This window comes from Lasioglossum baleicum, chromosome 18, assembly GCF_051020765.1.
Source record: "Lasioglossum baleicum chromosome 18, iyLasBale1, whole genome shotgun sequence".
Lineage (NCBI taxonomy): Eukaryota > Metazoa > Arthropoda > Insecta > Hymenoptera > Halictidae > Lasioglossum > Lasioglossum baleicum.
The window spans coordinates 3341481-3368457 of NC_134946.1; the positions used below are offsets into that span (position 1 = coordinate 3341481).

The 26977-nt window shown below is 42.8% G+C and overlaps 1 protein-coding gene across 10 annotated transcripts in view; it reads right to left on the reverse strand.

Annotated features, from left to right (window-relative positions):
• Positions 1-26977, reverse strand: part of LOC143217918 (dynamin-like GTPase OPA1, mitochondrial) — a 91307-nt gene that overhangs the window by 4118 nt on the left and 60212 nt on the right. Inside the window, exons 1-14 of one of the 10 annotated variants that reach the window (XM_076442654.1) lie at positions 24279-24376; positions 4583-4826; positions 4383-4518; positions 4163-4297; positions 3475-3519; positions 2780-2866; positions 2538-2695; positions 2303-2466; positions 1830-2094; positions 1567-1758; positions 1057-1241; positions 823-984; positions 460-647; positions 171-385 (exon numbers count right to left, since the gene is read on the reverse strand). In XM_076442654.1, the coding sequence (XP_076298769.1) occupies positions 171-385; positions 460-647; positions 823-984; positions 1057-1241; positions 1567-1758; positions 1830-2094; positions 2303-2466; positions 2538-2695; positions 2780-2866; positions 3475-3519; positions 4163-4297; positions 4383-4518; positions 4583-4826; positions 24279-24280 (2178 nt within the window). In that variant the 5' untranslated portion in view covers positions 24281-24376. Of the gene's footprint in view, positions 1-170; positions 386-459; positions 648-822; positions 985-1056; positions 1242-1566; positions 1759-1829; positions 2095-2302; positions 2467-2537; positions 2696-2779; positions 2867-3474; positions 3520-4162; positions 4298-4382; positions 4519-4582; positions 4827-5313; positions 11214-11368; positions 11893-13300; positions 22589-24278; positions 24380-25669; positions 26115-26977 lie in introns of those variants that run through there. The other 9 variants (XM_076442653.1, XM_076442655.1, XM_076442656.1 and 6 more) reach the window with 9 other exon arrangements.

A 26977-nucleotide genomic window follows, 5' to 3' on the forward strand; every position in this document is an offset into this window, starting at 1 on the left:
CATTGCAGCTGAAGGTTCTATTAAAAAGTCCTTAGCTTACTGGATCGTAAACTTGCAAGAATTATGAAACATGTTTTAAGCAACTGTTCTATTATACGAAAACATGTGTTTTGTTCAGATAATCGATGTTCCACTGTGCGACTTATAATAGAAATCCTGGATGAATTTACTTTTGACTCCCAGGAATGTCGCCTCATCGCCTCGCTGACCACGGCGGTTTTCAGCTGATCGAACACATCGTCGTGGTCAGGACTCTGCTTCGCTTTGTTCATGAAGTGCTCGAACTCGTGTTGTAAACATTCCCAACCACTCTCGACGCTTTTAGCCGGCAATTGTTGTTCCGCCCAATGTCGGAGTTTAATGTCAACGGTCGTGTTGAATGTACCTGAATTATAAATGATTTTTCCGGATACAATCGCGCGTTTTATTCGGCTGTAATTATCATCGTAACGTATGTACTTGGGTTTCCACTTTCGGCAGCTGGCTTGTAGATATTCTCGAACACGTGCGTACTAACTTTCTTCCACATGTTAGTCAGCAGCACCTCGTCCCAATATTTCGGCGTGAGCTGGGACAAGTTCACAACCTCGTCCAGTATGTCGCCTCGCGCTCTCTCGAACAGTTCGTCTCTATCTAATTCTCTCAGTCTACAGAAAAATTCGTTTAATTTAATAAACATATTCGCGCGACGCTAGCTTTACGAAGCATTAAAACTGACTATTTTATATTACTTTATAAAAATAACGGAATGTGTTTATTCAAATTATTAGCCATTTTTTCAAATAATTTATACCCAAAGAAATAAATTTGTTTTTCATCTACCTTGGGAAATTATTTTTCCATTCCGTTTCAAGATTGAACCTGGTAGCTTTAAATGCATCAGCTTGCTGCTCGACAGTCTCGCGAACCATCTTCCAAAAGCATTCTGCGACCGCAAGACTCAGGTTCCTTGTGGTCACTTGTCCAGACATTGCCAAACCGTCCCTGTTCAAATAATCAGAAATGATCAAACGCATAAAAACTTTCTAGTATTTCAATATAATTGTGCGAACGTACTTGAACAGCTTAGAATTCCCAAAGAACTCTTGTTCATAGTCCCTAATCGTTTCTATGCTGTCGTCCTGCCTGCCACGGCCAGTGACCACAGCAAAGTATCCTAACGCTTTCATAGGGAACAATTTACCAGACAATATCTTACGCAGACGATCAGGATTGGCCATATTCCTTTCTGCTAAGTCTACCTATCAATTTCAATATATTATAAAATGAATCTTATCACTAGACTCCGGATTTCATGCATTTATGACGAAAATGAGTAGGCGCGATTTTAAACAGTGGAAACATTATAACACTTTAAGAGTATTAATATATTATTTCCACTACATTCAAATGATTAGTGAGAAATATAAATTTATATTTAGGTCCTGTATCTTGTAATTAATGCACAAACTTCTAATTTTACATAAAAATCCGGAGTCTACTTATCACATTAAACCGCAACTGGTGACGTCAGTCAAGTGTCAATGTCACCAGATAATAGTTAAGTAACTGCTAGCGTTGTTCTACCTTTGTCAAAACGAAAATGGTCCGTTTCCCTGTAGGATCCATCTGAGATACAAGATCAGTGACGTTGCTTCTCTCAGCATCTACAGAACCATCTTGTATGCAAAGGATGATCGCATTAGGGTTGCTCATGTACTGCTCAGACATCTGTCGAATGGCATCTCGAGTGCCTTCTGCCATGTCAATTGTAACTGTCTGTTGCAAAAGTTTTGTAAGTTACGAATTGTCTTTCATGAGAAATCGTGTCTAATCAAGGTATCGCGTACACTAATTATTCCAGGCAGATCAATTAGAACCATGCGCTGAAGGCCTGGTCCATTCACCGTCATCGAGATCACATCTTGACTGACTGTCTTTCCATTTTTAACGCTGTTTTTCATGCGTAGCTCTACTTCACGTCTCAGTTCGGCCAATTCAGATTCTTTCGTTAGGTCAAACTCCCTGGAACTGTCTTTGAACTTTGCTATGTGATAGGGTCCTTCGCTTAGTGTGACTTTGACTGGGGCTCTTGTCATCATTTCTCCACCACCTCTGAAAAAAATTACGAGAGCAATTATTGAAAGGGTATGGCTGGATCAGGTAGTCGAATGTGCTCCCAAACCAAATAGATTTTCGGTCACACCATTCGATAGGGCTCCTAAAGAAAAAAGGCGTCTTCTCTGGGGGCCCTATCGAATGGTCAATTTGGTTTAGGGTCTGTCTACGTAAACAAATTGGGGAGCAGAATACGCCACTGTACCTAGGAAATATTCTTGCCTGAGCAATCATTTCTAGGACAGAAGTTTTACCAGAACTCTGATCGCCGACAACCACCACTTTCGGTAAATGATCAGCAGTGGAGTAAGCATTATCGTATTCGCAGAGTTCATCTAGAACGTCACTGTACATGTCGATCAATGATTTCTAGAAAAATTAATAACATTATAACATGAATATCAATAGCAATAACGTAAAGTTTCTAAACGATTGGTTACTTTTATTTTCTTGTTGCTCAGTTTTTTATTGCCACGTAAAAGCAACTGCTTTCTAAGCTCTTTGTTCTCTTTCTCCAGTCTTTGTAGTTCACGTTGATACTTCAACTGCATTTGCATGATCTCATCTTGCATAGCATTCAATCTTTGCTGCGAGTTACCTTAAAAGAGAAATTGGAGCGTTTGTAATTACAAGTTGTTGATCATTTCAATAATGAATTTATAATACACTAACATGTACATACGAGCTTTCTTACGTTCCTCTTCAATATTGTCGTCAATTAATGGGTGAGCGTGTGCTACTGTACGGTTAAAAAATTGATCCTTTGCCTCTGTTCAATAAGACATTTAGAATTTCGGTGAATCGGGGTTACTTGCAAGAAAGCTGGTAATTGCTCACAATAACACTTTACTAACATTTGTACGCGAATTAACGCGTTTACTATTATAATTCGAAAAACTCGAAAAACGAGCTAGGTTAATTGCATTAACTTTCGTCACAACTAAATAACCAGATATAAGCATCAGTAAAGTGTTATTGTCAATGATACAAGACTAACAAAAGTAAAAATATGTGCTCTATACTGGTAAAATTAATAATTAGACTGCGGATTTTATTGCATTCATGACATTAGGTACGAAATATCTATTTGGCTCTCTCGTGTGTTACAATCAATGCAAACATTTTTTTATTTTGCATAAAAATCCGCAATCTATTAACAATGAATTGATCTGATTTGAATATGAAAAAAAAAACGAGAAACAGGTCTGTCCCATTCAGTATTTAAGTTTATTTTTACGTTCGAGATTGAAAATTAAAAAAAAAAGCTGTTAGCCGAGAGTCTATGTGAACGTGTTCAAAGAATTATCCTGAAACTATAAAAAAAAATGCTGAATGGACAGACAGTAGTACGAGGATAATTCCAAAGATTTTACACACCTGAGTAAAGTTGATTTGCTATTGCTGTGATAGTGTCAAATATACCTGAACAGAACAGACCATAATAAAATAACTCTAAATGTACAGTGGAATAATGTATGATACGAAACTGAACAATAATACAACATACCAGTACTAACTATCGAACCAAGAATGATAAAAAAAAAATACTGATTCATGAAGTGATTTAAATATGAGACATATGTATTGTTGCTTACGTAAATATTACACTGTGATTTTATGCAAAATAAAAATTGTTTACATCAGTTACAAAGAACAGAAGCCAAATAGAAGCCTCATTCTTCTTTTTATAATTTTAATAAGCTGAGACTAATACATTGATGTTTACAAATTCTTTTCTTGTTTTTGTCACAAATGCATAAAATCCACAGTCCAGTAATTACAGTAAGAGTATAGCTTTCCTTACCTATGCGTTCTATTTAACTTACTTCGATACAGGATATCACAGGATAGAATGTGTCACTTTTCAGTGACAAAGTATATAACAAATTAGTGAGAAAATTATAACGAAAGCATATAGTACATCTATGACTACGATCGAGTCATAATTAGGTAAGAAAACGTCAGGCAAATTAAAGGGTGGTAGCAAGGTAACGATTACGACATATACAACAGAATCATTGGCATGCAATAAAATTAATAAAAAAAAAACCCAAAAACAACTCACTCTTCTTGGTAGGTACTGCCACACTCATATTATTTTCAGCATCATTTGCTGCTTGGATAGCATCATCTAATCTCTGATTAAACCAGTTTCTGTACTCTTTATATTTAGCTTCCCCAAGCTGCTTTATACGTGGATCTGTTTGTGTCATGTTTTGTAGCTTCAATTCGTATTGCCTCACGTTTTCACGTATGTAAACTCTACTTTGTATTCGTGCACTCACCGATGTCTATTTTCTCCGCTATGGTATCCTTAACGGTGATTAGAGTTCCACGAAAATTTTGCCACTCTTTAGTATCAGGGAGTAAATCGTCCATCCAACTCATATCGGGTAAAACTTCTTTCCACTGCTCATATTTCTTAAGGCGACAAAAACATGGTAACAACAGTGGAGTCGATATATAATTGTTTTAGTATATTCACCTTCTGTAACGTCACTCCTCCGCCAACTGCACCGCCCAATAATAGATACCGAACTTTCAAAGCACCCCTTAAGATCCTTCCAATAAACATTGCGTACGCACGATGAGGATTCCCAAAGTACCGTACATGGGGCGAGGATAATAGTGGTCGATAGACTCTGCTCGTTCCACCTGACATTAACTTCCGTGTACTGATTATAGGTAGCGGGTATCTGGACGACTTCGAGATCAGCAAAATGCTGTCCCTGAAAAAAAAGAACGTCTAATACTTTACCATACAACAACACGATTATTCTATAATAATTACATTCAATCCAACAGCTTGTTAGTAGGTTTTTTTGACTAATATTTCAAGTTTATGAAAAACTCTGAAACGCTAAACGACTCATTCAAATAAGACTTTCTCACAAAATAAGACTTCAGATAAAATATTCTTCATGTGTTTCGAGGCAACCATAAAAATATTCTGCAGCATAAAATGTTCACGAAATATTCTTATGTGAAGAAGTAATTAGCGAAATGGTTAAGACTAACAGAGAAATAAGATGTTAATGGAAAATTACGACACTTTCACGGATTTAGGCAAGTACCGAGACATAACCTAACAATTGCGAAACTTGCCAGAATAAATGCAGACAATGAAAGTATGTCACGAGTTTGGGAGTCGATTATACACGATTAAAAATGTTCGTTTATTCATGTTTGTTTAATTAACGGTTTAAATAATCTTACCCTATCTTGCCACACAGAATTTGTTTCATTTTGTGGATCACCACTCAGCGGCGAGATGTGAAAAATGGGTTACTAAAATATGCTTTTGTCAGTGTTGTACATATGAAGTATCAAACTAGGCTTGTAAAACTTTTCTAAAATCCAATGTCTAATTAATTAACAATTCTTCATTTCGTATCCCCACCTTTTCGAACGATACAAAAAGAGAGACACTGTTTTCCAAAAGCACATGCGTGAACATTCTTAACATTTCTCTACAGCCTGCCAATCGTCTAAATTTAATTCTAGATTTCGAATCTGGTCTCAACTGGTCTCAACAATCACTGGAAACATCAAATTCAATTTTAATTTCTTGCATATATAGATTCGGAGTCAATTCAAAGAAAAAAAAGGGTACAGTTCTGGTAATTTTGTATATATAGAGATCCCTTGCAAGTCTGCCAAATTGTTACCATTGTTACGTAACGTTTCGGAGCTCAAATTTTCCCGCGTTCTTGAAAATTTTAAATTGCGTAATTGACCTGCGCGGTAACCCCGCAAATTACAAATTTGAATCTGTTATGTAAATGAAAATTTTGTCAAGGAAAAACAATCAGAATGCATTATTGAAGGAGACTTGAAGGTTTGAACTTGTAAGTGAGATTTTCTAGAAAATGAAAGTTTCATTCGACGAGTAAATGTAACTGTGAAAATGATAGAAACTGAATAGAAAGTAAAAAATGAAAATATCGTTCCAAATGTAAAAATAAGATCTCTTCTATAAAAGGAATTTTAATAGGTAAATTTGGTCGTTTGTTTTTGTGTGTATGTGTACGTATCAAGTTTCCTTATTTCTATCCACAGCGTCAACTATAACTACTTGCAAGAAGAGAACTCAGATCAATGAAGGTTTATTGAAATTCACTTGAAATTTGCTACACCAAAGCTATTCCGTGTGTACCACAACTTCGAGATACCCTGTACATACACGTTACAATGCAAAATAACGTATGACATCTGCGTCTGATCATGCTTCGCAAGCAAAGGTTCCTCATTCATTCCATAACACGTACCATTAGGATGTGATTCTTTAATAATTTTATTTTTCCTTTGCAATCCTTATATTACAAAACATACTTTTCCAGACACATTGAAAATATGCTCTATTTACATTGGATTGTTGTCTAGTTTTTTGTGCTAAATATTTCTTTTCATCTTGTCGTCGCCGTCGTTCTGGTTGTTCATCTTTACAGGAATATAATAATTAATAACTATTCGCATAGGCTCTCGTATATAATAATATGATTATGGCAGTACATTTACATTAAAGTCTATGATCATTTTTTTTGTAATTGTTTCTGTTATACATTCAATTTATTCTCTCATATTTATATTTATATTTGCATACGTACATGAATATATGTATATATATACGTGTGTACGTATATAAATATGTGTATAAATATGTATATATGTTTATATTTATATATATATATATATTTATATATAATCTTCATCTCATTTATTTATATATTTATATATATATGTGTGTGTGTGTGTACATATATATATAATTATTTATATTTATACCATATGAAAATCTACGGTACTTAGAATTATGTGCATCAACTAGGCGTACGAAAGGAAAGTTTTTCTATCGCTCCTCCCTCTGCTTTGTTTTATTATAAGCTTGTATATTCCTTAAATACGTGGCGATCATCACAAAATCATTGATGACGCGACATGAGATCTAGGAATTCGAACGCATCAAACGGAAATAAGAGGTTTTGCATTGAAAATGGTTTGCGAACGCGTCAAGCAAGATCCTCGAAACTCCTGGATTCCTGTATTACAAATACGTCTGTGAAAAGGACTTATTATCCGTGTTTCTTCTTCCTTAAATTTCGCGATATGTACGATCACAAGAAAAAAAGAAAAACCAGTGAAAGCGCTATACTCGATTGGACCCCAGTTTACAATCGTCCTTTCAAACAATTTAAATTTGCCACCCTCCTCGTCCCTCTACCCCATTTCCGTTGTCGTGTACCAATTTAATACATCTCCACTTTCTTTCCTTTTTTTTAATAATATTTTTGATCAGTCACCTAAAGATCATCCGCTAGGGATAAACTAAACATTATAAATGTCCTAGGTATTGTCTAAAGGTGCTCTTTTTTCATACAATGTTTTTTTTGTCGGTTTCTCGTTTAATTACTTCCGCTATTTCTCACATTCAGTCTAAATGGTAGGTAATATTTATAATATTTATAAGAGCTTGGAATCATAATTATCCCTTAAACGTAAATACGAGCTTGCCCTTTTTAACGTGAAACGCCAAGCCGCTATGTACAATACAAGGTTTACTCTAACACCCGCTCTTCCGGTCTTCTTTCTCGTTTAAAAAAAAACCAAAAAAACAAAACAAAAATTAATATCTTGCTACGATGCGTCAACGAAAGCAGTCGAATTTCTTCTTGGCAGTACGTTGCGTTTTGTTCATCGTGGAACAAATAAGCGTCGAACGGAACAATTTAAGAGTAAGATCATTTGCCGTGCGAATCAATTAAGAACATTCGGGAAAGAAACTAAAATTCGACCATTTTGCGTAAAGAACACAAAAAAAGCTACCAGATTCATCTCCTTCTACGACACGGTCCATCCTCTAATTAGCTAATCCCACGTTTTCGCTCTACCAGACATGGACAGGCTAAAAATTGTGTTTTTATAGTCCTCGTTGCTGCGCCGGCAGCATAATTCATCTACCACGATGAACTGAATTCTTTCGGTTACCACAAATCTAAGACTAGTATCAAAAAGACCTAGTTACGCTACTTCTTGTTACAAAAGTCTCTCTTCTATTCTTCCTATCTAGCAATCCTGGCGTGCGGTTCTTTGATTTCTGGGGGGAGATAACTTCGAAAAACGTGCAACACCTATCTTGAAGCATAACGTTTCTCTCATCTCACTGTTCTCTGCAGGAAACCACCGTGTCCTCCCGGTTAAAGAGAAAATACCTAGAAACTCTCCGGTATTTTTAAAGATTTGAACGAACCTAATCGTGAAACACGTATCAAGAGGTGCTGTTTCTATGCTTCTTGCTCTTCGCCTTGCCAGGCTCGAACTCGTCTTCGCTTCTCCTCCGTTTCTCCTTCAACTGTTTCTCCATGGCTAGCATGGTGATCATCCTCTTATGGGAATCTCCCACGATCCAACCGTGCTGCTCCTGTCGATCATCCTCCTCCTCTTCCACAGCAGGAACCACCTCCAGTATCTCTTCCTCATCGCTGGAGCTGGACCAGTAATATAACTGATTTACAGCAGCGCGTTTCCTTCTTCCAATCGCCACTCCAACGCCCTCTTCGACTTTGTTCCACGATTTCGTGGTCTTCAACTCTTCGTCGTCAGAGTCCCTCCGGCCACTAGAGGATCTGCGCTCTTTGTCCTTCGACCCCTTCGTATCCGTCCTGCTCCTGGACTTGTCAGAGGTCGAGTTTTTACCTTTCTTCCCTGTCGCAACTATCTTCGTGTCCCCTTTCGAACTCCTCTTAGGCTTAGCCGGCGATTTCGAGTGCTTCTTCTGCTTGTTAGGAGACTCCTGCTTGTCTTCGCTCTCTTGGTTGCTCTCCGCATGGGTAGACCTGTTGCAATTGTTCTCGACGTCGCTCAGTTGTTCGTCCTCTTTGTTTTTCTTCTGCTTCTCTTTCGCTTGGTGCTTCTTCTTCCGTACTTGCTCTTGAACAATCTTATGTTCCATTGACTCCACATCCTTCGGCTCGCTCTTCTCGTCAGAGTCTGATCTTATGTCCGTCGTACCCTGCTCCTTCTTCTTTCCAAGCTCCCGCAAGATCTCGTCCTCTATAGCCTTTTGTTCTTTGGCTATCATTTGTTCGTGCTTCTTTTCTATGTACCTTTCCTTACGCTTTTCCTTGGACTCCCGTTTCTGTTTCCGTTGCTTCTCGTGATCCAACTTATCGCCAAACCTCTTATTGTCTTTGAGACTCATCTCCTCGTCCGAGCTGCTTATCTCTGCCAGCAGACCTTGCTTACCAATCGCACACTTTCTCTGTCTCCTGGTCGGTTGGAAGTCCAGCAGGATCCTCTCCTGTTCCTCCTGTATCTTTTTCAGCTGTTGCTCTTTCCTCTTCTTCGACTCCTGGACCTTTCTGCTGAGGAATACGTGGAGCGGAAGGTTTTCAGACTCGTTCTGCGGCTTCTCGTTGGTGGACAGCTTCTCTGGCAAGGCCAACATATCATCCTCCTCCTCTTGTTCTTCCTCAGGGCTGGGACTCTTCTCTGCTGCCTCCTGAACTGGTTCAAACTGCTCTTCCACAGGCTCTGCTAATGCTAGAGCATCAATTTGTTCTTCAGGTTGTGTCTCTTTGTTCAGATTATCATAGCTTGTTTCCAGGTTAGCGTCAGTCTGATCCAGAAGATCCAAAGCCTCTTCCAGTGGGATCAGCTCGTCTTCCTTCGGATAGTCTGCCTGATCATCCGCTTTCTCTGAAGATAAATTCTTTTCGTTCGGTTCATTAACATCCTGAGCCTCCGCAATCGTTGACTCTTCGGCGTCCGACTCAGTCACCGAACTGTCCTCTCTGTACAAGTCATCCAACTCGAAGTTCCTCTCGTACTGAGCCTCGGTCTCCTCGTCACTGTTCCTCTGCTCGTCCGAGTCCTTCCTCTCATCGATAACCAAAGGTTGATCAGACATTTCGGACTCCGACTTTTTATTGTCGCAGTCGTTTTTGTTACGATCGTCATCCCGCAAGCTCTGGTCTCTCCACTCGTCCTCCTCGTTTTCCAATCGGTAATCCTCCTCGATCGTCTCCTGGTCCTGTCCGATGTTCCCAAGGTTTATCACCTTCGTCGCGCTCTTCTTCGCCTTTCTCTGCTTCTTCGTCTCGTAGTCCGCGTCCTCGTCATCGAACTCGCTCTCGGACGTGTACAACTCCGCGAAGATGTTCTGCTTGCCCTTCGAGCAGGTCCTCTGGCTCTTCGAGATCCCAACGCCGATGTCTTCCTTGGCTTTCACCGCGGTCCTGTACTCGTCGGAGCTGTCGTTCTCGTACCAGGCATTCCTGGTCTTCTTTCTCGGGTTCTTGCTGCGCTTCTTCAGCCTCGAGTGCTTCAGGTTCTGCTCCGCGACCCGCTTCGGCTTCTGCTGGTTCCTCTCGACGAACTCGTCCATGGGCCCAGTGACCTGGCGCTGCTGTTCCTCGCTTTGAAAAGCCTTCAATGCTCCCTTCGTCTTCGGTGCGAATTTCTCCAGCTCTTTAAACTTCCTGTCTATCATCGACTCAAGCCTCGTGCTCAACGCGTCCCCAGTCTTGCCATTTTCTAAACTTTCGCCGATTGCCTTGGACATCAGGCCTGCCACGTCCACCTCCTTAGTCCTCAAACAACTCACTTCGTAACCCGGCCTGTTCCTGTAGGACATAACGCCGCCCAGGTTTGTCTCCATCTGGCTCTCCTCCTCGTCGAACTCGTACACGTCCTTCACCCTGTCCGATGCGAACTCCTCTTTCCTCTCGAACCCATCACGACGCTTCTTCCTCTCCACCAAACCCCCATGCTCGTTGCGACGGATCAGCGGGAAGTCCTGGTGCTTCTTGGCTTTCTTGGTCTTCCGCTGTCTGTGCACATTCAGCTCTCGAAGAGCAGCCTCCGCCTTCAACTTCTCCTGCTGCTTCCTCTCGTTCATCTCCTTCTTTCTCTCGAACAACTCCTTGATGGGGTTTCTAACCTTTTTCTGCTGATCTTTAATGACGGTTAGTGGAATCGTTTCAGGGGTGGTCTCCTTGTTCTGCGAACCAGTCTTCATCGAGGGCTGAACGTCTTCCTGGGAGTTTTGGTCGCCTGCTGTTGACGTCGGGGCTCGGGCACAAGCTAGCTCTGCTAGAACCTTCATCGGTGTCGATCCACTGTGAACAGAATTGTCGTAGTATAGACAAACTGTAGGCACATAGTTACTCAGGTTGCTAATCCTGATTGTAAAACGTCAATTAACAGAAAAAAATTTTTAAATGCAGATTTCGCTTTTTCCCGCAAGAAAGTAATGTAAAATATAATTACTTACTTATGATCGTGCTTTCCATTGTTGTGGAGCAGGTTCGACAAAGCTTTGTCCAACAAACCGCCCAGCGCAGAGTTCATCTTGCTCTTGAACCCTGGAGAGTCCAAGTTCAGCTTTCCAGAGTTCTGTTCTTGCAAGCATCTGACATGTAAGTCATCATTGTAATCTCCATTCGACAGATTGGTGACAGTCACGTGACCCTCGCCTGTTACATTAGCGTATGAGTTCCTCAAAACGTTCTGTTCGGTGTTTTTCGATGGGTGTTCGCCATCTGCAATCTCATTGTCGCTCTTGTGACCAAAGGTGCTGGCTATCAGACTTTCGCTCTCCCTCATACGTTGCTGGATCTTATCCCTGAGCTTATTGTTGTGCTCGAATGCTACGTCCAGACTGTCCTCGTATCCCAGATTCTCTGCTCTGGACATGTCTGGGCTGGCAGACCTGCTGGAATGTTCGCTTCTCAGATTTCTACCTCCTCGCTTTTGGTAACCCCTCTCTCTGGCACTGTACATCTCTTCACCGAGTAACTGAAACCAGTTGAATTTGTTAATATCGATTGATTTAAGCTGACATCCCCTGTAATGAAATTTAACGTATCCTTAGCATTGCTTTTAGTCTCTGCGAGCCTACAAAGCAGAACTATTTGGAAAGTTTTAGAGTTTTTTTTTTTGATGTTTTAAAAATTTCGAAAGAGATCAAGTTTTCGGCAGACTGATAAAATCGGGAAGAAGACCAGTGAGTGTAATGTTAAAATTAATGAGGAGGGTTAGCAATGCCAAGCTGAACATTCGTTTCTACTGAAAAGAAGGGAAAAAAAAGAAGAAGGAAAGCTCTAAGTTGTCGTTCTGAAACCAATGGAATGAGCATGAAATTTATACGAGTATAAACTACAATTGAGTAGATTATACAGTGAATGGAATCGAGAGTGTAATTAAGAAATTGTTTAGCAGCGGTCAGACTTGATTATTTGTATGATCAAACCGAAACAATCTTATGCGACATCATTGTAATGGCAGACAAATGTCATAACTACCGTACACACTAAGAAATGTCGAAGGAATGAGAGAACTACCTTTTGCATGCATACTGAGAGACATTGTCTGTATAAAGCTGGTTCATAGGTCCTGCAAACATTATCACAATAATGTATAAAGTATTTCCTTTGTGGAATTCCATGTAAGGGTGTGATCCATTAGTCAAGTATCTCCTCTCGAAGTACGAAATTAAGTATGACCTAATGTAATAGCTGATAATGTTACAGATTTTCCTCCAGACTTTTCCAAGATTTTTATGAAAAACCTTACGAAATTTTTACGCTCTTCAAAAGAAAAATAGAGCAAAGAATACAAATTTTCAGACAGAGATTTTGGAAGTAATTGTTCAGAGGAGACACCCCTACAGATAAAAATTCCATGAGCATGTATAAAAGAAAATGAAACCTGAAGAATTAAAAGCTCTCTTCATAAACAAGACATAAAGCACACCGAGTGAGATCATAAAGCAATGGCATAAAATTGGAAACAAAGGAAAGAAAGACTGCATGCAATGTGTAGTGTTATTGTGAAACGGTGGATTTTTGAAAATCTCACGAAACAAAAGTAAATGTCTTCCGGACGCAAGAATGCGCCAGAACGTTCCCGACTTACCGTGAAAAACTTTTAATTAAAGACACTCTCTCTTATTTAGTATGCAATAGAAACAAAACTATTATCTTTTAAATACAATAGTGTCAAGCTAATTCAAAGCTACGATGTCTTCTGTAATTCAGAATTTCTTTTAGATTCTATAATTAACTTTGCATCAACTCGTAAGTGCACTTTGCTTGCCAATCAAAATCTTCATACACTATTGAGTCTTCTTCTTACGAAATTTAGAACCATGACAAAACTCCAAATTGCAGAGCATGCAGTTTCGACACACTATTGAAATACTCACCTGATTAACGGACTCCAGGAGGCTTCCCAGACTATTTTGGCTTTCTACGTCTCTCCAACGGTCTCTGGGTCCTCTGAATCCAAGATGTTGATCCTCCTTCCTATGATAGCCATCGGTATGATCCAATTTGATCTTCTTAGTTCCCCTGAGCTCGTTCTCGGTGGTAGCCTTCAACCTGGAGCAGCACTCGACGAACAGTTCCTCATCAAAGTTCAACACCTTCCCTTGCCTAGGTTTCGCAGCTTCAATCTCCTGAGGAACGTCCAACGCGTTGTCCTCGATCGCATCAGTAGGTGCAATTGTGACCATTTCAGTCTTGTGAGTGGAAGAGGGCGATCTGATCACTATCTTCCCACTGGAGAACTCGCTGGAGCTTCTCTTCCTCGTTCGAACCTCGCTGGCATGAGCTTTCTCATCCTCCTCTTCGTTCTCACTGTTAGAACTGCTCTCTATGGAGCTTCTGGGTGTCCCACAGACAAACAAAGGCGATATTCTCCTGTGCCCCATCTCCTCGTTGTCATCTTCCTCATCGATATCAGAATCCCTTGATGTATGCGAATTCCTATCAAGACTGGGCGATCTGTTCCTCACGTCGCTTTGAGCTAGACTACTACAGCTGTTCGAAGAGTCCAGATCAACAGACAATTGATTAGGCAATGTGTCCTCTTCAGGATCTTTCAAGGAGTCATCCTCCTCCTCGGAGTCCTTTGTACTCTTCTCTGTACTCTTCTCTATCGAGTCTCTCCATTCACTCACCTCATTCTCCTCACTCTTGCTTTTACTCTTCCTAGAGGAGGACGTCTTTCTCTTCTTCGTCGGCTTCTGATCTTCTTCTACAGCTTCCTCTAGAGCCTTTGATGGATCATCTTCATAATTAAAAGACCCGTAGCCGTTGTCTCTGGCGCCAACGTCCTTTCCTTGGTTCCTCAAATCGTAGTTGATCTCCTTCTGCTTGTTCTTCTGGATTTTATTTCCAGAGTCCAACGCATCATCCTCGAAGGCTCTCGAGATTCTTTCTTCGGCTCTCTTCTTGCTGGGCCTGCAGCTGGTGGGAGGCAGGACCAGGAAATAGTAATTGGACGCCTCTGTGTCGCTCTTTTTCCTGTTCGAGCTCTTTGATTTAGCATGTTTCGAACGATGCTCCTCTTGATCTTCAGCTGCTTGGTCCTTGACCTTGTCAGACGAAGAGTTCTTCCTCGATTTTTTCCCTGCTCGTTTCTTCTGGCTCGTGTGCGAGGACGCGGAGTGTCTCTTAGCGTTCTTGTCCTCGGAACTCTCCTTTATTTTCAGATTATGATGACTATCGGTTCTCGATGCGTCCGAGTCATCTTCTGACTTCGATACCCAGTCGTTAAGAACTTCCTTGACTTTATCTGTCTTCTCACCGCCGAACACTCTTCCGAACACGCTCTTGACGATCTTGCTCTTGTTCTGGGACTCCAGCTTGTCCTCTGCATCGCTGTCGTCGCTCTCGCTGGTCAGACCAGCAATTTTGCTTCGTTGGGACATCTTCTTGGTCCTGGACTTTCGGTGCAAATCCTTGCCACTGTACTTGTATGACCTGAACGACTTCCTCGAATTCTGACGATCACTGGTGTTCGATTTCCGGCCATTGCTGATTGCTTTCTCGTCTACAGTGTTCTCAGCCTCTGGGACAGCCTCTGTGTTCTCGTACTCCGATGAGACCTTGTCTATGTCCTTGTCAGAATCTTCTGCTGGCTTTAATATTTCAGATTCGTTCTCCGATAGGACTTCTGGAACAGTTATATTCGCTGGTTCTTCGTCGACAAATTTTCGAGTCTCCGTATCAAGCTCTATGTTTTCTGAAGTGGTATCCTGGCTTTCTGTTACTTCCTCAGGCTTCGCCTCTTCCAGGTCCTTCAGTAAAGAAGCCTGCTCCTTCTTTTCTGTCTGCAATTTCTCCTCAGCCATCAGCAAAATTTGTGACAAAGGTTTATCGTCAAGGCTAGACGATGATTCATCATCTTCCTCGAAAGATTTCGTTTCATCTCCTTTGATGCAACTCTCATTCTTCTCCACAGACTCCTCCAATAAAGTCATTACGTTAGAGTAGAACTTCGGACTGCCAAGAACTTCTTTCTCGTTCGATTTAAACTCAGTATCATTTTCTTCCACTTGCGAGCTAGACAACGATGACTCTAATTTCTCTTCGCTTTCGCAGAGCCCTGAAATATTCGAACAATCAGCTGACTGATCCTGATCGCTCACTGTCTCTGCAGGTTTCGCACATTCCTTCTGCTTGCTTTGATTAACTTTCGGTTTACTTGCTTTCTTTACAGCTGGACCATCTGGAGAGTTGTTTGTCTGCTCGTGCTTCTTGCTTTTGCTCTTCTTGGACTTGCTATGTCTCGAGGTCTTTGTAGACTCGTTTTGCAAGGCTGGAGCATTCTCTACCTTATCTTCTGCAACCAAGGGGAGACTCTGATGATCAAGCGAAACACTCGGTACTGTCTGATCTGTGTCAACGCTCTTCTTAACATGATCCGCTTGCTGTACCTCCTGTAAGTCATTCAACGAATTCATGCTTGCATCAGGCTGCTCTTCGGGCTTCAAACTATCTGATCGCTCAATCGACTCTTTCCCTATGTGATGATCTGAAACGTAAGAACTATCAGTCTCTCTGAGGGTTTCTAATTCGTTGCTGTTACTATCTGATCCCTTAGGACTTTCTTCGTTACATTTATTTACGGTATGCTCTAGGCTCTGAGGATCGCGATTATCTTGTGAGGTAGGATTATTGTCCGAATCGACCTCTGGGAAATTCTCAGTCTTCTTAGCAGGATGCCCTTTTAGATCGAACAACTGGCTCTCGGAACACTCGATCTTCTGTCCGTTCAGCTTCACAGTCTCCATGTCCGGCACTTCCGGTACAAAGGTATCAGTGTCTAAACGATTTTCTTCATTTTCTGTCGAATCTAATTTATTCGTAGGAATCTGATCGTTTTCACCGTCTCTCGGAACCTGATTTTTGTTGATCGAGGTCTCAGAAGAGTTTGCGAAGGAAGATTCGGGAATTTTCAAAGACCCACTGTTGTCCAGAACGTTCAACGTAAGGGAGTCTAAGAGCGCTTCGGGGTCAGAAATATCGGAAGGCAGTTGTTCTTCGATCAAGTTCTTCTTTTTCCCCTTGTCCTTCTTCTTCTCGTGTTTCTTCTTCTTCTTTTCCGTCTCATCCTCTTTTTTAGCCTCCACTTTGATCGGCGTCGGAGTGCATTCTGGCAGAGGACTGGTGTGCTCGGTGAGTACATACTCGTCGTGACTCATGTTCTCGGTGATCTTGCAGATCTCCTCGTCCAGGAGTTCGTCCTCGAGGGTGCGCTGCTTTATTTGAGGATCGATCAGCAGATCCTGCTCCACCGCATGAACGTCTTCCTCCAATGTTCTCAGGCTGTCCAACTCCTCTGAGTTTCCAGCTACAGGCGAGCTCGACTGCATCTGCTCATTACTGTACTCCTGCGAACAATTCACCGACTCATCAGCAAAATTCTTGGTCTCGTCGCTCACAGTTTCATCCGGATTGGACTTCTCATTCTTCCAAATAGCAGAAGCTTCGTCGCTGCTCTCACTAGCTGCTTTCTCTTTTCTCGAGTTAATTATTTGCAGCAAGTGGGACTGGGACTGGTTGTGCTTCTTCAGCGAGCTTTTCCTGGTGAAGCTTGTCGCGCAGACGTCGCAGAAGAACCTGGCTGCCTCCTTCGTCAGCTTCTTCCTCTTCTCCACGATCAGAATCTCGCCCGTCTTCTTGTGCACCACTACGAAATTACCTGCTGCGCGTTTCTTCGGGGTCTGGAAGTCCTCCTGAGTCTGAGGAGCGTCGTCCGCTTTAACGTCCGCTTTCTCGACGTCCGTGTCCTCTTCCTTTTCAACTGATTTCTCAACTTTTACAGGTTCTACGGGTTCGACAGGTTCTACAGGTTGCACAGCTTCCGCAGCTTCTACAGGTTGCACAGCTTCCGCAGCTTCGACAGGTTGCACAGCTTCCACAGCTTCTACAGGTTCTTCCCTTGATTCTTCCTTCTCGATCACCTTCTCTTCCTCATTCTTCTTGCTATCAGTCGCTGTTACCTCTTCATCTACCTTCTCATCTACAGCAGCTGATTGAATGTTCCTCAGAGTGTCCTCTCGGTCCAAGCACTCCTGAAAGTCCATGGGTATGTCGAAGTCGTCGACAAGATCGAACTGGTCCTCGAAGAAGGATATATTCTTCTTGGCCCGCCTCTTCAGACTTTGCCTCCTGTCAGTGCTCTTCTGCGTATCTACGGATTCAGAGTCAGTGACCGAAGTGTCTGTCTGGACGTCCTCAGCAGGCTCCTCAAAGCCCTTCTTCTTCTTGGAGAACCGCTTCCTCCTGAAGTAACTGGACTCGCTGACGCAGGAGCTTTCAGACAAATTGTCCGTGCTCTCTGGCCGACGGTTCAGGCTATCCTGCTCGGACAGATCCTCGGACGACAACTGCTTCCGCTTCGAAGACCTTGTTCTATTCGGCTGAGTTAAATCGATCGACCCCGAAGAGCTGGATCTTTCCAGAAGCTTGCTAGAGCTCTTAGAAACACGTTTCCGTCCCTCTGGCGTTTCTTTCTGGGAATTGCCAACTTCTTCTTCTCTCTCTGTGTCAATCTTGCTTGCCTCAGAGCTCTCAACGTTGCTCACTTCCGGTTCCGCTGAAGGAAGGCTGCTTTGAACCTCAAGGTGTTCATCTGTCGTTGACTTTCTCTTTGATGTCCTCTTCTTGGTATGCTGGAGTATCTCTGTTAGCTCTGGAACTTTGAAGTTGTCCGAATTCGAGGACGCAGATCGCTGATCGTCGCCTTCCTCGGTGGTCCGATTCACTCTTGAGGATTTCCTGCTCGGAACCTGATTAGCAGCGATGGTTAACAATGGTTCTGATTCCACAGGCGGCTGCTCGTCCACTTTAAAAGCTTCTTCAGTATGATTCGGAACAGTTGCAGGTTCGCCAACCGATTTCTTCTTGCGGCCACGTTTCTTGAGCACCTTGGGAACCGTACTGGTAGTCTTCTCTTCTTCTTTACCCGTCTCTGCGCTCTCTGCAATTTGAAGACTGGAGTCCTCTTCAACAACTTCTGCTTCTTTCACAGCTGGCACGTCTTCTATCGAGGGAACAACCTTTTGTACAGAATTCTTCGTAGCTTCTGCAGTAATTTCTGTTACTATATCGTTGCTAGTAGTGACATTCTCTTTTGGCAGCTGTTCTTCATTCGATTGAATGTTTAACTTCGACCTCAGAGACCTTCTTCTTGTTGACTCGACCGCCTCTGGGACAGTCTTCGAAGATACGTCTTCTTCTTGGTTCATCTTCTCGTCTACAAATGATCTCCTTTTCGAAGACCGTCTGATCGAAGACTCTACTTCCGGTTCCCTCTCGGTAGAAGACTTCCTTTTCCCTACTGCTTGTGCTTCCTCTTGCTCAACGTTGACTCGAGCTTTCTCCTCGGCATCTACTGGAATCTTTTCTTCAACGTTCAGTGTCTTCTCTTCAACTTGAGTCTCTTCCTCAACTTGAGCCTTCTCTTCAGCATTGTCTCGCGTCTCTTCCTCAGGGCTCTCAGATGCTCCAACATTTTGTGCTCCTTGCTTCTCCACTTCAGTTTCCGATTTAAACTTCTTCGCGCCGTCACTGCTGTCCATGGCTTGTACATCATTAGCTGCTTTGCTACCCGATGGATCCTCCGTGCGAGAATCATCACCGTTCAGCGTTTTTCTCTTGCCAAGCACAACCTTCTGAATATGGAGCTCGTCCTCGTCGGTTTCTTTGGTAGAAGGCACTTCCTTTGATTTGTTGATCAGCTTCATGATGCTGGCAAGGTGCGACTCCTCAACGATCGGGTTCTCCTCAACAATGTCCGCCGGATCGATAGACTTCCTCTTGTTTTTCTTCGGTGAGCTTCCTTCCAGCGATCGTTTCTTTGATTTTCGGTGAACTTTTGTTGTTGGCTCCTGCTCGTTCTTCATCAATTTGTAATCTTGTTTCTCTGATTCCGTCATGCTCGTGGATTCCGAGATACATTCTTGCAGTGGCGGTAGAATTCCGTTCGGAACAGACATAGACTCTTCGCCGACCACCTTCGAATCTTCAGAGGCAGCTCCCTTGATCTCGGGTAAATTATTGTCTGCTTTGTCCAAGGATTCGGATTCGGACTCAACGATTTTGTCCAGACAGGGTTCAGGGGATTCCCCTTTCCTTTCTCCCTGAATGATTTCATCGTTTACTATCTTTATTATCTCGTTTTGTCCATCAGGTTCGCCCTTGGATTTTAAATCAGGTAAGCAGTTCTCATCGGATTTAGCTCGGCTGCCAGCTTGGATCCTCTTCTGGATACTAGCCTTGTCATTCTTTCCATCCGCTGAACCATCTTCCGAAAATCCAGGCGCAACTTCGTCCAGAATACTAGTCAGCTCGTCAGCAGCATTGTCCAACAACGACCCAACCTCACCTTCTAGAAGTGCGTCCTTCTGTTTAGCTATCTTCGAGACAATTTTCTCCAAGAAAGAGCCTTTGCCCTTCTGCTTCCTCCTGGACAGGTCCAAAATAATGTCGTTAGCAGGCTGCTTGTTATCATTGAGGTTAGAATCTGCTTCCTTGGCCAACGGGATTTCCGATCTCGGCTCCTTCTCTTCAGCATTCTCATCGCACGCGCTCGACTCGTCAGCTAGCTTATCAGGGTCCTGATCAGCCTCGATCTTCTCGTTCTTCTCTAGATCCAACGACTTCGAGCCCTCCTCTTCAGCTTGCTGACCACTAGCCTGGACAGATTCATCGTTCGTGTTCTCCAAACTCGTCTGGACGGTCAGGACCACGCTCTGTTGGGACTCCACGGGGATGTTCATGCCCTCCGTGAGGATACCGATCACGTTGTTCAAAGACCTCTTCGACACTTTCTCGCGCCTAGTTCCCCAAGACTTTCTGGGTCGACCGACTTTCAATTTCTGAACACCGACCACCGTTTCCAGAGAATTCTCCTTGCCGCTGTCAATGGAGCTGCCTGTCTCCAGCTGCAGATGGTTCACGCTCAAATTTACATTTTCCGCCTCAACTTTCTCAGCTTCCGGTGGATCGACTTTAACCAGGCTCCCCGGATTCTCTTGTTTATCCTTCGAATCCTTATCCTTCTGCGACGAGGATGTGACTGCTGCATTGCTGTCACTGCTTTCGTCTTTGTCCAAGGTCTCCGGTTCGGTGACACTTTTGTCTACGTCGTTCTTCGACACCTCGGGGATCTTCTTCTCAACGACGTCGTTGCTGGATTTGATCCTCCCTCGCCTCTTGCCGAGTGAGGTTGTCTTCTTCAGGGACATGTCGTTCGACTCCACAGGGGTCTCCTTGGTTTGCTGTTGGTCCCCGTCGGTGGTGTTCATCAGGGAACCTCTGGTCTGCCTCTTGTTGCTGGTATTTTCATTATCAGCTTCCGGAGACTCGACTTCCTTTGCTGGCTCCTCGGAGACACTGATCGCTGATTTAAGCTCATTAGGTAGACCACTGCTGTTCCTCCTTCCTCTAACAGCTGCCTTCACTTCATTTAACGTTGTCACAATTTTGCTCGCCTCCGCCAGCTCCAACTGGTCACTCTTGCTCGCCATCTTCTCTTGCTTCTTCTCGGTCTTCCTCAACGATTTTCTTCTGAACTCCGACTTCTCCTTCTTCCCAGACCCCTCTGAAACGCTTTCTTCCTCAAAGACAGACTTCTCCGGCTCCGAATCCCTCTGAAACTTGCTCTTACCTTCGCCCTTCGTCTTCGAAGCTTGCCTCAAGCAACGCTTGGAACCACCGATTCTAGACGTCAACACCAGCTTCGTCAACAGGTCCTCTTTATTGCTAGATCCTATCAGCTTCTTCACCTCGAACGGCACGTTCTGAATCTTTATCTCGGGGTCGACCATGTCAAACTTTGCTTTATAATTGCTCCTGGTCTCGAGCGTTTTCTGCTTCGGCTCCTTCTTCGGGATCGTCTCCTCTGCAGTAGTCTTCGCTGTCTTTTTCTCTTCAGCGTTCGCGATCCTACCCGGCGCGCTCTTCCTCTTCATCTTCTCCTTCACGACCTTTGGCTTCTCTTTCACAGAATCATCCTTGACGTTCTCCAGGTTCTTCTCTAAATTTTTCGCGTCGCCTTTCTGCCTCCTTGTCTTAGCCTGCTTCACGTCCTTCTCCTCCTCAGTTGATTCACTCGCGGCATCTTTCTTCTCCTCTACCTCCTCGTCCTTTTTGGAAATCTCTTTATCGTCCAAGGTCTTACCAGCCAGATTCTTGCCTCGCAACACCTTCTCCGTGCCCGACGGAGTAACCGGTGATAAAATCGGCAGGTCGTTCACCGAAATTTGCGCGTCCTCTTCGTTACCGGAAGTCATCTGCACTGCAGGCTCCAGCGTCGGCATCTTATCGCTGTCCGAAGACAATCTGGTGATCCTCTTCGGCAGCTGGTCGCCGGTCTTGCTTTTGTACACTCCTCTCAGCTTGGACCTGGTGATGGTCTCTGGACTAGCTTCGTTGCTCTTACCTTTAGCCCCCTGGCGACCCGGAGGCTTCGCCTCCTGAGGCAATTTCTCAAAACTTTTGTTTGGATTCCGGGCGAACTTCCCATCCTGGCTTCGGAGCTGCGACTTCGCCTTGATGGAGGCGTTCAAAGAGGCCACTGGGTCCACTGGCCTCTTCTTTTTAGGGGTTGTCTGGATGGACAGCTTGTTCTTCGTTGGGGGACTGGAGGATTTCGACTCTGAAGAACTGGTCTCTGTTTCTGAGTCTCTGTCGCTGCTTTTAGATACAAGCTTGATACCCTTCGGAATCTTCGCCGGTTCATTTACGGTGTCCACTCTCCCCTCGGGAGAGTTCTTCGTCATCTTGTACTTGGTCTTGAAGTTACCTGGCTTCTTTGCTTGCTCCAGGATCTTGGCTCCCTGCTTGATCTTTATGTTCCTCTTCTTATTCAGAATTCTAGGACCTCTCACGATCTTCGCTCTGGTGCCTGGTTCCGGTATAGATTCCCTTTTCGCCTCGTCTTCCTTCTTCTCTTTGGCATCCTTCTCGACGTTCGCTTTTGCTACCTCGGCCTTCTCCTCGGGCTTTTTCTCCTCCGTGTGGTTGCAGTTCCTCACCACGCTCTCGATCACCGCCGATATGTTGTCGATTCGGCACCGGTTCCGCTGGATCGATTTCGCGTTCTTCAGCAGCTTGTTCTTCAGGACCGCTTTGTTGCGGGACATTCGCGACGCGGTGGAATTGTCGCCGACCATTCGAGGTCTCGACCTCGTTTGTACCTGTACAGATAGGTAAAGCCTTCGTGGTACTGTGTCAGCTAAATGGGGGCTTGAGAATGATCGGAGGCTCGCTGACATGGCATTAGCAACCTTGAGAATCTTTTCTACGCGTGGTTATGGGGCCTAGCTAGGGTCTTTAGATGATCTTGTAAATTGCATGGTCGCTTCAGCAATTTATACGAACGTTGTGCAACCTACTCGAATGCTTTTAGTAAAATAACTTCCGATACGAACGATAGATTCTACCTAGCTGCATCGGAAGTTATTTATGAATGGACCTAATAGGTTGGACTATTTAGAACAGGTCATTCGATTTCATTATGATCTGCTGTTATTAATTGTTTCGTAATGATTGAAAAATGAACTTTGTTTTGAAAATGGACTCGAGATGACACTGACAAATTACTAAACGAGTCCCGACGTAAAGGATTCCACCAGTGGATAATTGTTCCAGTAGTCAATCATTTGCGACGGGACAAAAATTCATCTAGAGCGTTGTTATTGTGAATGAACTCCTCGAACGTTTTATATGGAGACATAAAGCTACACATTATAAGCGAGGAAACAGACTGGTCGCTGTGCTCATTAAAGGTCGATGAAAGTTAGTACGATTTACAGGGAAATTTTCTTGAAAAAAGTTCAGCCCAACTCCAAAACAATGTCCCAAAAACAATCAGTTAACAGTAGGAACTCTCCGAGGCCGACAAAGGCAGCTAATGTACTCTCTCAGCAAGGATGATGAAGGAGGGAGGGTAGTCAGCAAGTGACCAGGAAGTGAAAAAATCATCCTCTGCCCGTACGACCACGAGACACGTCCTGTGTGACTGTGCGAGAGCAACACACCGGCGTGTCGTGTCTCCCCCCGTGTCATGCTTGTATATGTGCACGTATAGACGTCCGTGTTGGGTAATCAATACTCCACTTATATCCGTGTCGTCCAGCCGGAGCCGGTCCCGCGTTATTGCCTTATCATTATCGAGTTTCATCTTTTTCGTGCGCGAGAGCACGGATTCGGGTCATCGGTTAGCTGCGGCTCGTTTACCTAATTTCGAGAGCCAGATACAACACGTCGCCCTGGTCGGTAAACTTTCGGCTCGGGGAAACCCCGTCGCTCATTTCCTCACCGATTTTCTTGGCATTCGATGAAAGCTTCCGCCGACCACTTCACCGGCTTGATAGCCTGCCGCTGAACACTGGATCGTGTTCCCCGTCTATTACTTTCCTTCTAGCGAAAGCCCCCCGTGCTTCACTTAAAGGGAAAACCACCCCTTAGTGGTTCAGGAAAGAATTTGTTTCTATCTAATTTTCTCGGAGCAATTCTCCTAGAATTTTCAGCACAGAACATTCTGCCAATGCAATTTTTAAAGTACATTATGCGGATTTTGCTTTTATCTCATTTTCTCTTCAAGCTTTAAGTATATCGTTGCCAATGCGATTCTCAAACGTTTATGCGTCCAGAGTTCAGAGGGTGGAGGAAATATTGGACGCATTATATTTCAATTGTATCATTGTTTGGAAATATTTAGAGTTGAGTTTGTTTGGTACGAATAGATTTTTCTGCCTCGAACTGTTGTCGTTTTCAGACTTTTGGGAACTCGTTTTGAACAGTTTAACGACATTTAAACGAAGTTTAGAAGGAAGCTTGTATTAGGTAGAGACAGTAGAGTTGTTTATAGAAATTATAACTTACATTACGGAGTCTACCCTGTGTTCTTAGTGCACTGTCCTGCATCACTTTCCGCGTGGCTCTTTTGGGGGGTAAGTTTGCCAACATTTTCTGGATACTTTCACCTACAAATAAAGTGACATACGACCACGAATTATTAAAGTAGAAGTCAAGACTATTTGCGGATGTATGGCTTACACGGATACAAATTTTTATAAACTACATTTTACGTAAAGTGGAGTTGAATGTAAATGTATTTTATTTAGTTCTGGCTATATCTCTAAATCATTTTTACTATTTACTATTTATAAATTTATCCAGATTCTTTTCATTTTATTGTCTTTAGAAAATTCATTCGCGCGAAGCTGGCACCCCTTTTCAACTTTTGAGAAATAACTTCCAAGCAAGGCAACGCTTTCATAATAAAAGGATCAAGTAATTTAGAATGACTGGGGGTGATCCGAAGTAACGACCGTCATTCAAAAGTCACGTAAAACGTATGTCATACATTATGCACGGTCATAATGCCCGTTCCGTTCTGCTGAATTTTTAATTGCTCGAGGGCAACTGTTGCATTACATGAAATAGCCCTGTTGCATTGTCTTAATGGGGCCGCGTCTCTTCTAAATTCTTTTAACTAATCGCAATGAAAAGTGAACATTAATCCAGACATGATCAATAGATTTACACGCCTGAGCCAGTGTCGATGAAATTATTGCGTGGCTGATGTAAACTTGTCGGATAAGTGATTCGACTAAATGAAACAAAGTTTTAATTAGTGCGGTAATTAAACGCTCTTCTGAACCGGCGCAACAAATTCCACAGTCTCGAATATTCATATTTACATTTGCTTTTTTATGAACCCCCTCAGTGCGCCTGTGCGTGTAATTTCCCTTGAAACGTGACGCCGCACCGGAAATTTAATCTTACAATTAATTGGAGCCGGCCATTTTTCATTGAAAAAGAAACCTTCATATCGTATTTTAAAATTGCGAAAGTAAGCTGCAATAATTTCATCTCGAATGGTTTGGCTAATTAATTATCTCGAATTACATTTAATGGAATTTTTCACGTTTCCAGTATAAAAATGGACTTTACGAAATTGTTGTTCGATTTAATATATTAAAGTGAACAGCTTCTTTATTCTGCCCTTGCAATGGTTACTATTGGCTTTTAAATTATCCCGCGTTGAGAAAAGAACTGGAAGACATTTTCGTCAACCTCATAACATAAATAGTCACTGCAGCAACAGTGTTCTAATTATTTCATGTTCACATGGACATTTTCAGATATTCTACCGTGCTCATTTAAACGGAAAAATCTCCACAGTTCAAAATCCTTGTACATCAAGAAACGACTGACTAGAATATTATTTTCCCGATTTAATAATGTTATAGATAATATTTTAGACATACATTTTAGGGAATAGGACTTACGGTCACTAGGTCTGACTCTAGGACCAGTCGGTTGTTTCTCCTTGGGTGTTGTCACCCTCGGTGTTTGCGAGTTCTGTATGTTCCTCTTCATCCCTCTTTGTCTTCTCCTTCTGCTGCGGCTGCCGAAGGGCCTCCACTTGCACTTTTTCTTCCCATTGCCGAAAAGCCCTAGCAACCATGCCTGGTCTCCTCCGCACTCTAGCATGTGCCTGTGCAATTCCGGTAGGGTGTTGCAGTTCCTGGAGCATTTGGTGCACACCTTCTCGATCAGGATGGCTGCTTTTGCTTTTGCAGTGGGCACATCTTTCCCTGGCAGGAACAGGTGCTTGTACAGCTCTCTTTGGTCACCGGAGAACTCGAAGTGGGAGCACCAAACGTTTGGATGGGACAAGGCTTTGTGCTCCTCCATCTCCCTCAAGGTGACCTGCAATCATCCAGCGAACACTCCAATCAATCACTGTGAATTGTGCAACATATCTGAAATAAAGTTTCATAGCTCTAGTAATTTTTCTTTTTTAATTTATATACATATTTAGCTCCACAATAGTCTGGTAAAACACTACAGTGACTTTTCGAATTTCCGGGAATCATTCCTTGTGAGACAGCGATCGATAAATCATATGTCAAGAGACTAGTTTCCGAAGGAAATTAATTACTCCGACCTATACAATCACACTTATTACATTTGAACACGGAAACGATGTTAACAGAGAGCAGCGATCGATCGATATTCGTTTGATGCCAACTAATTGTCAATCAATAATGGAAGACGCCCGTTCACTGGTCCTGATATCGATCGATAGTTGTCAATCAAGTAGTTGATTAATTAACTAATCACTCGATAATGCCAACGAAGACTGTGAATAGAAGCGTTCGTGAAGAGATCAATCTTAAACGAATCTTCCCATCATATTCATTTTCTGAGCTATTCGGTCATTTTCGTTGAAAGAGTCTTGAAAAGTTCTTGCCGATTATACTTTTGAATCAAAGTAACATTCAAACTTTTCATCTGAAAGCGAAGGCTACATAAATTTGAATAAAACGTCAATCTATTAACTGTGGAAATTAATTCAGTAATCTTCCATTGAAGGAATTGCAAGACCATTTTAAATTCAAACATCCACCCGCCGTTTCGGTCAGTTTGAGTACCAACTTCAATACTTACGAAGAACTTTATGAAGTGAATGTACCAAATCTAAAAAAGAACATTACTGAACTCATGGACGTTCAGAAACCATCATTTCCACTGTATCAATTACAGAAACATTTAAAATTTAAATATCTTCC